The 16,861-nt window shown below is 42.9% G+C and overlaps 1 protein-coding gene and 1 long non-coding RNA gene across 6 annotated transcripts in view; one reads left to right on the top strand and one right to left on the bottom strand.

Moving 5' to 3' along the window:
* LOC147029817 (uncharacterized) overlaps window positions 1-16,861 on the bottom strand; it is a 110,207-nt gene that overhangs the window by 59,728 nt on the left and 33,618 nt on the right. The window contains exons 2-3 of the long non-coding RNA XR_015056097.1: window positions 8,724-8,830; window positions 1,404-1,632 (exon numbers count right to left, since the gene is read on the bottom strand). This is a non-coding gene — a long non-coding RNA (uncharacterized LOC147029817). The remainder of the gene's footprint in view (window positions 1-1,403; window positions 1,633-8,723; window positions 8,831-16,861) is intronic.
* The window catches only part of LOC147029818 (protein mono-ADP-ribosyltransferase PARP14-like), a 171,760-nt gene that overhangs the window by 151,914 nt on the left and 2,985 nt on the right, over window positions 1-16,861 (top strand). For 3 of the 5 annotated variants that reach the window (XM_085873173.1, XM_085873170.1, XM_085873174.1), the window contains 4 exons: window positions 4,212-4,370; window positions 10,200-10,559; window positions 10,673-10,803; window positions 10,889-11,057. In XM_085873173.1, the coding sequence (XP_085729299.1) occupies window positions 4,212-4,370; window positions 10,200-10,559; window positions 10,673-10,803; window positions 10,889-11,057 (819 nt within the window). The remainder of the gene's footprint in view (window positions 1-4,211; window positions 4,371-10,199; window positions 10,560-10,672; window positions 10,804-10,888; window positions 11,058-16,861) is intronic. The other 2 variants (XM_085873171.1, XM_085873175.1) reach the window with 2 other exon arrangements.

Raw genomic sequence — 16,861 nt, 5'->3', positions numbered from 1 at the left:
GTAAACCGGGCGATCGTACCTCGCCGCAGGTCGACTCCGGACACGAACCGCTTCAGCGGTCTGTTCCGTGCTATCGGGATAACCGAGCGGTGTTATCGTCAGCCACGACGGTTCCGATTAATTATCGGGTGTATTAAGCCCACTACGAACCCTTTACGTGAAGCAAGATGGAGATTCAAACGAAGGAAAGGACGCAGCGAAACGGGGAACAATTCAACATAATGCACTTTATTTACACGACACACGGAGAGCACACATACACAGCCTAACAATCAGAATGCACATATATCAATTTGAAACAAAAACAATAATGCAGAGCTACGACTGAATACGCAAACACATGGCAACACTTATACAGTTTTACTTTACAAGACACGGCGCCACAAGATCCATACAAAAACCCCGAAAAGAAAAAGGTGACTTCCCTTTTGGGCCGTCGAGTCCCTCTCCGACGTGGTCCCGCCTGGCCGCGACTCCGTGCCCTAGCGTGGTAGGCGAGGCCTCTCCAGCGTGCTTCGCGCCGGCACGTGTTGGCCACTCGACGCCACGGACGGAGTTTTCGGCGCTATCCCAGCGCGGATAGAAGGGGGGGGGGAAACGTGGATGCCCGAGGTCGGGAGGGGGGAATGGCGGACGCTCCTTCCCGCCAGCGGGGTCTTGGAACCGCACCACAGCAGACCAGGCCAGCGGCTACCAGCAAGAGAAGAGGACGAGGGAGCCGGAAGACAGGAAGAGGGCAAGAGCAACCGCCAAACCGCTCCGCCCGTGTCCGACCTTTTATATCCCGGAGCTCCGCCCTGTTGCTCCGCCCCGTTCTTTGCTCCACCCCCCTTCGAGGCGCTTCGAGAAAGGTCTCGAAGAGGGGCGTTCCTCCTCCCTGGCCGCGTCACACCGCGCATCCACCAATCGGGCGCCAGCTGCCCCACCCCGCTTCTCCTCCCTCACACCAAGAGCGGAGAAGAATGGCGCGAAAAACAGGTGGGAAAAGCCCACCGAGCGTCCTCGTTGGTTTTTGTTTGAAATAAAAGATAGAAAAAGAAAAACGACTGACCTAAAGCGTCGCAGCCCGAATGAATCACATTAATTCCCTCTAAACAACGGGTTTGGGGCTAACTACACATGTACTTAAGAGATATCTCACCTACAGGACCTGAATGGTGGTTTGCGAATTTCCACAGCCGTAACAATATCATTTTAGCCCGATCTCTCAATGGTGAAGAATCACTTAAAAATTTCTAATAATCAGATCCGGATCCGGATCTTCACCAAAATCTAATCAGTTCGTCCTTGTCACACACACCCAACCTGTCCACAAAATTCCATCCGAATCCGTCCACAATTTTTTGAGATATCCTGTACACAAACAAACAGACAGAAAGGGGTGAAAACATAACCTCCTTCACCTTCGGTGGCGGAGGTAATTACATCAAGAACAGCACCCCTTGTGGGTTGTTCAGATGTAACAGATTGCCCTTTGCTGTTTTGTCCATGCCATCCACTTTCCAAAGGACCACAGAAAATCTCCATCAAGGCATGCCCCATGTAGTAGTGCTATTCCAATGACAGGAGAGTCAGAAGGTGAGTCTTTAGCAAATTTGTGAGCAGTGCTCAAACGATTCTCCAACAACGGGTCTGTGAATAAACAAAAACAAATGTACTTTCTAAGCACAGTGGTTACCTGTGGAGCACATGGGTCAAACAATGAGCTACAAACGATTCTGGGAAGAACATATTGCAAAGCTGCATGGCTTCAAAAACTTGACACCAGATCGGATTACCTCCATATTCCGAGCCTTTTCTTAGCTGTCTTCATCTCATAAGTGTACAAGGCCTTCATTTGAAGTGCCACGGTGGATAGCTCTCATGTGTGGACTGGTACAACAAAAAAATGTGTATACAAAGTACAAATCGAATTGTTTATTGAACTGTTCAACGCTTTTTAATGGCATATTTGGCAGATACATGGAGTGGACAAAAAAAGTGTAAACACCTGGGTAAACGAGGGACACCAAGTATATTGAAACCAACGGCTTCCATGCAAGTGTGGCCCATGTGTTAATTAAGCAAATAGCATCCCAGCATGCTTAGGGTCATGCATAAAAATGCTGCACAGGCCTGGTTGCCTATCATTGTGGCTGGTATGGCTGCAAGAGGAGACCTCTGTGACTTTGAAAGAGTTGTTATTGTTAGGGAGCATTTGGCAGGAGCTTCAGTGATGAAGACAGCTCAACCTGCTGATGTTTCACGAACAACGGTGTCTAAGGTGATGTCTGCATGGAACTCAGAGGGAAAGACTTCATTAGCGAAGGGCAACAGTGGGTGGAAGCACATACTCCAGGATTGTAATATCCATCCGTGCATTAATTTTCAGTGCAAGGCAAAGCAGGCAAGAAACTGCAGATAAATTGACTGGAAATTTTAATGTGGGGCATGGGCAACCAGTTTCATCAAAAACGGTTCGCCGACAACTCCACAGAGCAGGATACCATGGTCGGGTTGCAATGCACAAACCACTCATCACGCCTGGAAATGCACTGTTGTGAATCTAGTGGTGCAACGAGCACAGGCAACGGACTACCGAGTTGTGGAGAAATGTGATACGGTCTGATTAATCATCTTTCACCATGTTCTTGACAAACGGATGAGTGCACGTGTAGCGCCAACCGAAATAACTCGACGACCTTGAGTGCTGTAAAGTGGGGCACATTTTCCTGGCATGATTTGGGTGCAGTCATTCCCTTAGAAGGCAAGGTCAATGCCAATTGCTACTTAATGGTACTTAGTGATCATCTTCACCCCTAAGTTCAGCATTTCTTTCCTGCTGGGAGGGGCGTCTTCCAGGGTGACAATGTCTCCATCCACAGAGCACATCTGGTCGCTCAATGATTTGATGAGCATAGCACTGATGTTATCCATACGTCATGGCCTTCTCAGTAACCAGATCTGAACCTGATCAAGCATTTATGGGATATTCTGGAACAACATCTGAGACACTGTTTTCCATCTCCATCAACCAGGTGTGAGTTGATTGACTTTCTCATGGAAGAATGGTGCTGCATCCCTCCTGCAGAATTCCAGATGCTGGTGGGCTCTATGTAATGGGGCATACAGGCCGTACTGGCCGCACTTGGTGACGCAACACCCTATTAAGTGACTTTACATTGGTGTTTCCATTTTTTTTTTGTCCACTACCTTTATATTGGTGCAATGTATATGCAGATTATTGTTGTTGTTATTATTATTTTTTTATTATTATTATTATCATTATTAGCATTTGCATTAGCATCTTGTGTCGTGAGTTTCAGAGGGAGGGTTTCTCCTTTTACTTATTTTGAAAATTCTGATGACAATCATGCAAGGCAAGTGAATCAATGTTTTGTGATAAAAAATTGGTTTTTAACTTGTTTATTTCATATCTTGAAAGGATACTCAACAAAATCACCACTGTTTTGAATTTGAATATTTTTATGCAGCTCATGGACACGCTTATCTGTGTCATCCTTGTGCAAAAACAATGTTCAAGGCTACGAAGAATGCAAATAGTTTACGAGTATAAATATGTAGCATACTTGTAGTTTGAGTAATGCACAATGATATTGTGATTTTGATTCGAAGCCCAGTCCTGACAGGTGGTGCAGAGGTCGCCAACCAACATCCTACCTATTCTGACCTTTCCCTTCTGGGTTTGATTCCCCACCTGACTTTAAAATTCTCATTGGTGTTTTGCATGTAGAGCCTTGCATCACAAAGTGTGCCATCCCTCAGATGGATGTTAAACCGGGTGTCCTGTCTGCTAGCTTAGCTGGTGGATGTGAAAATTCAACGGTGTTTTCAAATGTAGAGTCGGCGAGTTATAGCCGGCACACTGAACAAATTACAAAAATCCCTTCCCAACCTACAGGGGGCACTGCCACACTGTCGAGCAATGATGCTACTCGCAGGCATGTGCTACAGGCAAGATGAGTATTGCAAAGCTTTATGCTCCCCTAAAAAGCTATTCACAAATTGTATGGAAAGGGCTTTTGATGTTTAACAATTTAATTCATGTTTAATTATCTCATTGGATAGTTAAATGTTTTAAAACTAAAAAAATCTTTAATTTTTACCTGACTTTCGAATTAATTGCTATACTTCCTGAATGATGCTCCTATGTATTTTTTTTTTAATGAGGATGTGTGACCTACGTGCGACCTTGCTCCTACGCGTGACAGGTGTTGGCAAACTGAGTGCTGCTGCAGTGGCGGATGCCATGATGGATGCCATAAAGCAACACACCCCACATTCCCTGCTTCAAATCAGAATTGTTGTATTTCAGCCCAATCTTGTTTCAGACTTCCAGACTGCATTGGCAATGGCAAATAAAATCACAGGTTTGTAAATTTCTTTCATTCTGCCTTGTGTAGTATATATAGATTAGAAAATACAACCTGTCGCTTCAGTGATGGGAATATTAGGATGGGTGGGGGAGGGGGAGGGGAGTGGAGAGCGATGAAGAGAGAGGGGAGTGGAGAGCGAGGAGAGAGGGGAGTGGAGAGAGGGGAGTGGAGAGCGAGGAGGAGAGAGGGGAGTGGAGAGCGAGGAGGGTGGGAGTGGAGAGCGAGGAGGGTGGGAGTGGAGAGCGAGGAGGGTGGGAGTGGAGAGCGAGGAGGGTGGGAGTGGAGAGCGAGGACGGGGGAGTCGAGAGCGAGGAGGAGGAGGGGGTGGAGAGGAAGGAGGAGGAGGGGTGGAGAGGGAAGAGGAGGGGTGAAGAGCGAGGAGGAGGGGGATGGAGAGCGAGGAGGAGTGGATTAAAAGCGAGGAAGAGGGGTGGGGAGCGAGGAGGAGGGGGTGGAGAGCGAAGATGAGAAGGGGCATGGAGAGCGAGGAGGAGGGGGTGGAGAGTGAGGAAGAGGGGGAAGAGCGACACCTCATCACATATCGCTATGCACTCTAAGAGGGGGGGGCGAGGCTGATGGGTAGAGAGAGGAGGGAGGAGGGAGGGGTGTTCTGGACTTGCATTTGGTAGGTGGACTTGTGTGGGAAAGGAGGGAGGGGTTCATTTAGTAGTGGTACTTGGGGGGATGCTTGAGGGGGGGGTGGTCCCGTCTACTAGTGTTAGTACAGGATTGAACGAAATGTAGTATGTTAAAACAGCACGTTCAATCGTGTCATACTAAGCACTGTCCAAAGACGTCCATGGGGGTTGGAGAGTCGAGGGGCTTTGGGAGGACGTAAGGGAAGGAAGGGCATTTTCTTTCAATCGTCAAAAACTGCGTTAGTGTTCGTGCATTTTAAATTACACACACATTTTACAACTAAAATGCGGTGAGCTCTAGAATCTCTTTACTTGAGCTGAATTTCAAAATTTTATCTGCAGAATTGATCCGAGCAGCAGTTCCGATTGCTTAAAAAACAAAAAGAAGTTAATTTGTCCAATTTGCACATTGTTTGACGCTCTGGGAGTGTCCGGGTTGTGTTTATAAAAAGTTTATTAAAATCATGTCTATTAAAAAGGTGGATTGGACGAGCAGTTTGGAACAGTCCAAGTGAGACAACACAAACAGGGAAATGGGGACATGCCAACTTGTTTGTATACATTGATGAATGGAAATGAGTAAAACTTAACCCACACTCGGCACCAGAGATCGCGCATTCACAAACAATGTAATTGCAGGCTAGGACTTCCCTTTGCGATGCATCGAGTGTAGGAAGCAGGAGCGAGATGACGCACAAGTGATGGAGGGGGTGACGCAGGAGCCTCCCCACCGGTTATGGAAGCAGAAATGAGATGATGAGAGGCAGCGACGAATAGAGTCCAAGAATAAGGAAAGCCAGCCGCGAGGGGTGCTCAAGATAAAGAGAGAGAGAGAGAGAGAGAGAGACAGACACAGACACAGACACAGACACAGACACAGACACAGACACAGACACAGACACAGACACAGACACAGACACAGACACAGACACAGACACAGACACAGACACACCTCCTCAATCCCCAGCTTTCACTCTAACTCAGCATGTGTGTGCCAGACCCAGCCCTCGTTATCCTGGAATAGCCTACGTGTCCCGATTCTTGAAAAAGAATGCTCCAGGAAGTTCAACCAACACTTACAGAGATTAAAATCACTTTTTCTGTTTTTAAAACACTCCAACAGCGTCGTAAAAACTGTTCCTTTCTGATACATGCACACGTCTCACCAGACAAGGCAGCCCTGCTCTCGCTCACTTGCACAAACAATGTAATTGCAGGCTAGGACTTCCCTTTGCGATGCATGGAGTGTAGAGCGATGGTGTAGGAAGTAGGAGCGAGATGACGCAATAGCGATGGAGAGGATGACGCAGGAGATGATGCAACACATGGGCGGAGCATAAATATACATATCGCAAAACATGAATATGCATGAGGCAAGACATGGGTGGAACATGAATATACGTTTTTCATTGAAACTTGGTTACATCACACTCCTCACCTGGTTTTTATACAAACCACTACAGTAATTGATTGAGCAAAGATAATTACATGAACATCAGAATCAGGGTAGCCACCTTGGCTCGAAACAGTCAAATTGTTGTTGAACATTCATGATCAAAAATGTTTAACATTTGTCAAAAATGAAATAAACTGACTACATAGTACATAGTCATTAAATTCATGGACCTGACTATGGCTAGCAGATAGGGACATAGTGGAAAATAACATGACAACATGAAATTCACAATCAAAAGAACACAATGAAGGAATTCACTCTTCCCCCACTGGTATAAGCAATATGTCCTCAGTTATGAGTCGGAGGTAGATATGAGGTTTGCTGTCCTTCATGGAGTGGATTTGCACTTTTCAAACCTGACCGTCTGCGCTGGGCAATGCCTCAACCACACATCCACAGGTCCAGTCGTTCCTGTGCAGCAGAACAATATCACTGACACAAAGGTTGCATTTCTTGACTTGCCACTGCGTACTGTGCTGCATGGTCAGAGATATTCTTTGCACCATCGTGACCGGAAGATATTCATCAATTGCTATAAACGTCGCCACTGATAGCCGAAGATGTCGGCAGGATGACCGAAATTGCTTGGTGGTGCACGAAGAGGCATTGTCTACATGGTAAATAGTGCCGCTGGTGTCAATATTTCTGGCACGCCTGGATCTGTAGACACAGGTACAAGTGGAAGAGTGTTGACAACAGCACATACCTCCACCAGGAAGGTAGTAAGTAATACGGCCCAGCATTTTTCAGAGACGCTGTCCCTGGTACGATGGGTGAGAACCTTCTATGGTCCAAAGACATCAAGGCCAACGTGAGTATCGAGAGCAGAAGGTAGAAGTCGCTGAAGAGGAAGATCAGCCATTTGATGCTGTATACATTTCCCTCAGAGTTTACAACACATGATGCACTTGTTCAATGTACCATCAATGAGATGCTTGCCATCAACAACCCAAGTGAATAGCACCACTTGTGAAGTGTCTACCTTGATCATAATGATGTACGAGGATTGTAACATGATACTATTTGGGAAGTATGACTGGATGTCGCTCATTGTTACTTAAATATGCTCGGTCGAGTATACCACCGACTCTCATAATTCCTTTATCGTCAAAGGCAGAATTTAATTTGTGCAGGGTGATGGACTTGTCCACTTTCTTGCTGCTAATGAAGTTGTGAATTTCTGAGGCAAAGGACTCACGATGAACGTTGCCAATTATGATCATTGCAGCCTCCTCCATGAGATGAACTGGAAGTTGTCAGTGGTCATGTTGACCTTTGTGATTGTCCAGCTGCCTCTCTAGCTTGAACAAGTATTTGAAGTGGACCAACAAAGCAACACCTTTGATCGCAGACTTCCACTTCAAGAAACGTGTGAAACGTGTTCCCAATGAACGTTCATGCTTGGTAGCTAATATGGCTATGGAATGAAACTCTGGATCATTAGCCAACTCTACAGCAGGCAAAGTGGGTTCAATGGGTAGTTGGGAATCCCAGAGAAATCTTGGTCCAGACAGCCATAATGACTTCATCAGGTCATAGGCTTTTACGGAACGAGTTGCCAGGTTAATGTCGGTTTCCACGTAGTTCCATTGAGAAAGTGATGTACTCATGGATCCTTTGCTCTACGTCAGCCATGATGGCGATGGGTTTTTGTGTGAAGCATACTAATACCCCAAGGAAACTATTGACGAGATCTGGACCAGGAAGTAGTACCTTATTTAGCGAGACATCACGATACGTTACATTGCAATCGAACACCACACAAATATTGTCAGGTTTGCATGGATGGAATTACAGAAAAATGAGGACGATACCACCTTGGTCGTTTTGCCTCTGTTCCTGATTCAAAAGGCTCAGCATGTCATTTGGAAAATAATTTAGCCATGAAGTCCATGTGCTGCTATTTAAGGGTAAATTATTTATAAAGTATTTATAAAGTCAAAAATTATGGGGCGAAGAGCATCCTCCCCATCACCACCATCACAGCACAGTGGTTAAAGAATATAACTCGCAGGCCTGTGGATTTACTTTTGTTTCAAAAAGAAAGGTATGATTATTTTAGAAATCTATTTATTATCAAATAGTGGAATTTCAAATGACAGTATAATTACTCACCCATATATATTTTTACTGCAAATACAAATTACTAACATCTCACCTCGAGCATTTTGGTTGTGAAAACAACCGGAATAAACATGTAATCAACCTAAGTTCAGATGTGTGTAATAAAAACTTTGGACGGCATGAATTCACCTTTCCTGAGTGCAAACAAAATGGCGAATGGCACCAACGCTGATATTGAGTGTGCTCCCTTTCAGTGACGAATGCGACGTCACCTCCCGTGAATGTGAAGTCACTTCCTGTGTGACAGAGATATAAATACACAGGGCTTTTATATATTTATAAGATAAGGCAACACACACAACCTCACCTGTGGGACATCACAGTTATTGGCTCTGGTGTGGCTAACATATTGCTGTCGTAGCTTATGTGAGCCACACTAGTCACAATTTTTTATTTTATTTCAGCCAGCACTACTTAATGCTCAACGGTAAGTCTAAAGAAAGAAATAGCATAAAAATTGATGTGCTGTGGCCATTAAATTTAGAACAAGAGTCAAGGTAATGGCCCAGGTAAAGTCATTCCAAGACTCCAATGTTTCTCCTTCTCCCAACTGGCCACTCCACCCTTCTCTTTCCCCACTCATACCGAGGTTAAAATGTTCGGCCCTGTGAAGGATCTCCAGAATGAAAGAAGGTAGTTGGACACTTTGTAGACTGCCCTTCATGAACATTATTTCGCTGCTAATCAGAATGTACACCTCCTGATTATGCTTGAGCATAACTGAGTTTTATTTTTTGGGTTTGGAAGTTCAGACCACAATTGTAATACATTTAATTTGATTATAAGATAACTATTCATAGGCACATGAACAAAATGATGGGGGCATAATCACTTTCACATGAGACTGCAAGGGGTATGAGGAGGAGGAGGAGGAGATCGGGACCACACTCTGTGCAGAGCGTTGGTGCTGCTTAAGCAGTCTCCTTGACTATTGGGCACAATCTTGGATGGGTCACCCCTCCGACACAGTATACCAGCATGCTGGCACTCATTTTGCCGACCTCAGAAGGATGACAGGCCGAGTTAACCCCACCTGGTATTAACTCAACAGCTGAGCAGGATTTGAACTCAGGACCCGAGGATCCAAAGCCCGCCACCCTAACCATTAAGCCAACACCAGGCATAAGGGGTATGAGTATGCTAGTAAGCGAAAAATAAATCTCAAAAACGACTCTGGGATGGAAACATTATGTTGGCCAATATTTTATGATTGAAGATAACACTAATAGAGAACCTCGTAAACTTATTTGTGTTCATCCATGAACCACAATATTATCAAAAGCCAGCTTAAAGAAAAATCCCTCATGAGGTTAAAAATGAAAAGCTGTGCACTAAATATGCGACACCCATTGCTGTTGGCCTGTTTACAGTCTTATTTGCTGAAAATGTTGAACATGATAGAGTTAGTGGTAGATTCATTTATTTATTCATTCATTCCCCTCCACATTGAAAAATCTTTTTTAGGGGTGAGAGATATTTACCTTTGTATGATATTTTTCCAATTCAATGCTGATCAAATTTAATTGTTAAAATTTCACTTTTCCATTTCACTAAATGTGAGTAATCACTGAACTTTACATGCCATATTGTACTTGTATTCTTCAGCAGTACAACAACCTGTAACTGCCTCACCACAAGCAACAAATGCCAGCCCAGCACAGGGCCCAAGCAGAGCGCCTCCTTCTTTTCAAATTTTCAGCCAATCTAAGAAGGACATTGAAAAAGCCATAACGAGTTTACAAGCATTCTTTGATGATGAAATTTGTTCTGACACAGTGCCTCTTGAACATAAACTGCAACAGGCCCAAGTGGACCAACTGAGGGCCATTGAGGCAAGCGATGAGATGCGTATTACGATCAGAGCATCGAATGTTATCTTTGAGGGAACCAAAGTCGACGTTCAATCTGCAAAATTGAAGCTGTACGAGTTATGTAAGGTCAATGCTGAAAAGGATAAAAACAAAGGTCAGTGAAATAAAGTTTTGAGTTTCAAATTACCTTTTCACATTGCAAGGACAATGGGTCCAAGGCACTGCACTCACCCAATTCAAAATGTCCCTTTCTTTTATGCCTTTCAGTTCCTGAAACATGGACTGACATGAAGGGAAGCACATACATGAAAGTCCCTCTCTCTGCAACATCACAAGAGTACGCAGACGTGAAGAATAACTTTATGAAGTCTGCACAAGCCGCTTTTAAAGTCTTAAAGGTATATTACTTTTTGACAGTTTTTTTTTTTAATGAACTTTGTGAACTATATTGCATTGCAAATGACCAAAAAAATTTTCTTTCAGATTGAAAGGATACAGAATACAAAGCTTTGGGAAGGTTATTTGTTACGTGAGAAAAATGTGGAAAAATCTACTAAACCCTCAGTCCGTACTTTGTTTCATGGAACAACCGTGGATGTGTGTGATCAAATTGTTAATCATGGATTTGATCGAAATTATTCTGGGAAAAATGGTAAGTCAATGCTTAATTGTATTCTTTTTTTGCATCAGCTGAATATGTTGAAAATATGTTCCTTTGTAAGTAATGTAAAGACAAAAAAAATGTTTAACATTAGCAAAATAAAATACCCAGGTTTAAGTGTCCAAAACTGAAACAGGTTGACCAGTCCTCTTGAAATTAAAATAAATTATTTTCTCCACGATCAATAACGGGAATAGATAATTGGGGTAATTAAAGAACATCAGAAAAACATGTGGCTAGGTTTGAGTGCACCATGTTTGACTATATTTTTTGGAATGGCTAATCCATCAAAATGAAATTGTCACATGTGAACCTCTTCATGGGTGGCAACTGAAGAATACATTTGTGTAATTTGTACCTATGCAACATGTGGCTGTGGGTTTGCAAGGGTCCTTGCAAGGGCAGATCAATGATGCTGATGCAGCATCCTCTGTAGGTTAGAGCAGGAATTTCTAATTTATTATGGGTGCCGATGATAGCTCGCCAACTCTTCATGAAGGATACCGTGGGATCTTCAACGTCCACCAACTAATGCTTGCAGATGAGATGTTCATCCGAGGGATGGCACACACATTGTTGCCTCTCCCTGCCTGCAAGACACCAGGTGACGTTTTTTTTTGCTGGGACGACATTAAAACATAGGCTAGGAGTGCTAATAAACTAAGAGCAGGGCCTAACTGAAAATGCTTCCACTCAACCCACACCACAGACAGTCTGATTGCATATTGTGTTAGGGAAACCTCCCTTGAACATGCCAAGGGGAGGGTGTAAAATTATTTTGTCGTATTAGTTTTTTTATATTGGATATCATAGGGTTACCATGTTTGAACTTTTAAAAAAGAGGACACTCTTGAAAAGAGTTTCCTTTACATATTGAGTAATCTTATTCCATCCATCCATCGGGACCATACTCTGTGCAGAGCGTTGATGCTGCCTAAGCAGTCTCCTTGACTATTGGGCACAATCCTGGATGGGTTGCCACTCCGACACAGGATACCATACCAGCAAGCTGGCACTCATTTTGCCGACCTCGGAAGGATGGCAGGCTGAGTTAACTCCACCTGATATTAGTTCAACAGCCAAGCGGGATTTGAACTCAGGACACTAGGATTCCAAGCCCACCACCCTAACCATTAAACCAACACCAGGCATGCAATCATTTTGGCAGTCTCATTAGATGTGTTCTGGACTTCGATTAATTTTCACTGCAAATCGCCATTCTTCCAGTCAAAATACTGAATTATTACTGGAAATATTGTGCTTGTCTGAGTCTGCATGAGATTGTAAACCAACAGCAGCTTTATTTGCCACAGAGGCGTATGTGTACCAGCTCTACATACCAAACACTCAGCTTCTCATTCTTGTCGACCACTTCAAAAACAAAGGAATTCTGTTTTTAATTCTGCATTAAATATATACATTTTCGTTTTGGAATTGGAAAGAGCATTTGAAGAAAATCAAACAAGTGTGTATGGTGCAGACTCAGAAAAGACACGGAATCGCAGACTGAGCATGCCACTGGACTGACTGACTCTGTCTCTGTCTCTCTCTCGTTGGACAGGAAGAGAAGGCATGAGTGTCGATGTGTGAATTCACATCCATTACGTCATGACGTAGTGCAGACTTATACCAAACTGTCCTGGTCCACACATACACAACCACATTTTATTCCCATAAGAAAATGTACAAAAATGGTTTCACCATTTAAGGTAAAAAGAAAAAAAAAAATCCTAAAAATTAAAATGTATCCCTTTGAAAATGAAAATGCAAAAGCAAAAAAATGGCAAAATCCCAGACATTTTTAGGTATTTAAAAAAAGGCTGGCCGGACAGAGATTTAACGGCCGAAAAGGAGGACATGTCCGGGGAAAACCGGACGTATAGTATCTCTCGGCTATTATTTGTGATGGGGGGTGGAGGAAGGGGGGAGAGAGGGGTCAGTCATACTCAAAGTAAAGGAAACAGCATAGGGATATGGTAATAAAAATACTTATCCTTGGTATCAAGTGCTTTATTTTTAAACACACACTCCAACAGATGATTATTGTGATGAGGTCCATCATCACCATAATTAACATGGGTATACTTCACACCATCATAGTTAGCACACGTAGTAAAAAACGGGGTTAAGCAATTGGTTCACTTTTGTCTGTCTGACTACAAACGTCAGTTTATGATCAAGGAACAACTTCATTTCAATTGATTGTTTTTTGTCGAACACAAAGTGGAACATAAATTGGAAAACAAACCTGTAGTTTAACAGTACTTTGTCTCTGAATTAGTCCTGATCACACATGTGCAGAAAGCAGCGAGATAATTATTTTTACTCTGGCTGGCAGTCAAACAAAATTGAAAATAATTCCAAACAGGAAACTCACTGTTTTTTTTAGTGCGTCATAAAGGACACAAACAAGATGTACGGAGAACTAATGGAATGTATTAGATAGAGTGGTGTATGAAACACTGCGTCCGCAGCGGTAAACTTCTAGATTTTTTTTTCTATGAGCTATAAAGTCTTTTATTTCAGTTGAATTGTATACTTGAACACTAGAACACAAATCGCTTTTTCGCCACTTTCAAAACCCTTCTGTTTCGCAGTACTGGCTATGTTAACTAAGGTGATGTATAAGAATCTGGTTCCAACTATCAACAGATAACAAAGCCCCAGCTCTATCTGACCCATTTTTCACCAACTCTTAGAAAGAAAGGAACATAGATTTTCCTTATTTCTCAGATTCTCCATGTATTTGGTACACAGACTTGAGATGGGTGTTTTAGAGCTCTAATGTTGACTTCAATTCAGTGCAGTTGATGTTCCTCTCTCACTACTTTCTGAAGATTTTATGGATTTCTCTCCATTTTGGTCAAATAGCACATCCACCCTGTTGCATCCTAGTTGGCCCAGTGGCCCTGTTACAATACGGTCGTGCTTCATTGCCAGTTCCACAAACGTCGCCAGTACCAGTCTTGACCAACTGCATGAGTTCTCATTGTCACATATCTGTCAGGTGCAGGCAACTGGAACTTGATTTCCATCAGATTCTCTAATTCTGCCATTAGGATTCTCTTATTTGTCTATTTATTTGGCTGAGCCCTTGGGCAATAAATGACATAATCTGTTCCTTTCCAATCTTGAAAGAATTTATCAATCGACTGAACACATCTGATAGTGCAACACCTCCAGTTGCTTAGTTGATCAGCGGTTATGTTTCAGTCATTTTGACTTCCTTGCTATGGAATGGATTTGTCATCAGCTCTGATTCAAACACAGCAAGTAGTTGCTCTACATCCTCTTCATTCTGTGTGGTGCTGCTGCTTTGTGTATACCAACATGGGCTTCTTCTTCTGTCAACTTGGAAAGAAGAAGAAGAAGAACATGGGCTGTGTCTCCAGTCCTACACATGTCTTTGACTGTTCTTGTGACTGCAGCTCTCATGGGAACCAGTCAATGGCTTATTCCTCCAATACCACCATTGGATTTTGAATCAAGGTGTCATATCTGTCCAGACTTGGTCAAAGAGTTGGCTTCATATACTGATGGCATGGTTCCCAATCATGAACTACATGAACTATAATCATGAACTCTTGAACTATATAGCCTTCAGGATGTTTCTCTGACAGTTAATTAATGTCAACCTGATACACCGGTTGTCAATGTGCATAGTTTGTCCTGTCATCGAATTGAAGTGTGGTGTCAGAGCCGCTTTTGCTGAGAGATGGAGAAACCAGTTCAGTCCTTTCGGCTTTGATGAACTATAAAAGTGTGTTGACCATTGTAATATTATCATCCCAGAATGAAAACGATTCTGATTTTTCTCTTGCTTCATCATTGAACCTCCAAAATTTAGTTGTCGGTGGTTCCAGCTCAGCAAGTAGATTGATAAACACTTCTGGAAGAGATTCATATTTCTCATGAACAGCATGTTGTCTGACAATTTCTGCCGAAGTAACTCTGAATTCATTCGCTGTTCCGATTTCAATCCTCAGCATTGTATGACAACATCATTGTAGAGGGAACATACATTACATAGTAAGCTTGTGGTGCTTTAGTCCACAATTATAGGACTTGCCATGCATAAAAGTGGATGTTGTACTGGTTCCATTTACACCGGACTCTACCGGTAGATATTCCGATCCAGAGTTTTCACACCTTTTTGCCAAAGAAAGCAATGAAAATCAGTAACATGAAATCCTCCCATTCGGATAATAGTGTCAGGACACTCATCTGGTGCACTCTGCTGGATCTCCTTTGACTTACCATTGATGGCAAGATCAAATGTAATGAAACTCTCCTTCTGTCAAAGACTTGTCATAGCTTGTGCATTTTTCATCACCATGTAGACTCTACTCAGCTCAGTCGCAGATGCATCAATCCCAGGACAGGACAGAAGCCTGGTGTTGGCTTAGTGGTTAGGGTGGTGGCTTGGGATCCTAGGGTCCTGAGTTCAAGCCCCGTTGGCCGCTGAATTAAAATATACCAGGAGGTTGACTCAGCCTGTCATCCTTCCGAGGTCGGCAAAATGAGCACCAGTGTACTGGTAAGGGGGACACTGCATCAGTGGCATAGCTGTGTCCCAACCAATGATGCAACCAGCAGCCACAGGCTGCACTCGATAGAGAGAGGACAGGACAATACCTCAACAGTGTTTTTTTTAAGGGAAAGCAGAAGAGGAACAATTGCATTTGGTGCCATTTTTAATCTGCAAATAAATACAACCAGTGACTTAAAATTGATCTTGACCTTTAACCCCATGATGTCAACATTCGTGTGTGTGTGTCCTTTACACACACAAATGTGTCTGTTTACAAATGTTTACAAAATGTATCTGTGTGTGCCAGTACTTTAGGAATACACATATAAAATATGGTTAGAATCTGGCAAGAGAACATGAGTTATCCCAAGTACAATTCAAACTAGAAGGACACTTGGTAGAGCGCATACCTCCGCCACGCAACGCCTGATCCACGAGAATATATCGGGCCGAATATATTTTTGAAATATCATGCTTCATATCATTTTTGGTCCTACCTCTCAAAGGTGAAGAATCACTTTCAGAATTAAATAATTCTCGTATCCAGATCCGGATTCAGATCTTCACCAAAATCAAATCAATTCATACTTGTCACAGACCCAACCTGTCCACCAAGTTTCATCCAAATCCGTCCACAACTTTTTGAAACATCATGCCATATATTAGTTTAGCCCTATCTCTCAATGGTGAAGAATCACTTAAAAAATGATCGGATCCAGATTCAGATCTTCACCACAATTGAATCAACTCTTTCTTGTCACACACCCAACGGGTCCAAGTTTCATCCGAATCCGTCTACAACTTTTTGAGATATCGTGCTCGCTATCATTTTTGGCACTATCTCTCAATAGTGAAGAATCACTTATAAAATTATAGTAGTCGGATCCGGATCTTCACCAAAATCTAATCGGTTCGTCCTTGTCACACAACGAACCTGCCCACCAAATTTCATTCGGATCCGTCCAAAACTTTTTGAGATATCTTGTACACAAACAGACAAACTAACAAGAAGACGACGTCGTGCAGAGCACAATAGTTGCTAGATTCATAAAACAAATTTGACCTCAAAAATAATTGATGGTAGAATTCAGTGACCAAATATGCAACTCCTCTTCAAATTTCAAGTTAATCGGATGAAAATTGAGGATTTTAGAAGTCCTACCTAAGTTGTTCACCTTCGGCCTATGTTGAGCTTTTGACCTCAAAATCGATAGGCTTCTTCTTTATGACAAACTCTACCATGTGGTGACGTTTCGTGAAGATC

This window comes from Eptatretus burgeri, chromosome 3 (assembly GCF_056783735.1).
Source record: "Eptatretus burgeri isolate ZD-2024b chromosome 3, Ebu_testis_v1, whole genome shotgun sequence".
Taxonomy (NCBI): Eukaryota; Metazoa; Chordata; class Myxini; order Myxiniformes; family Myxinidae; genus Eptatretus; species Eptatretus burgeri.
Note: the sequence above shows the minus strand (reverse complement) of the source record. Positions and strands in the feature narration are given on the sequence as shown.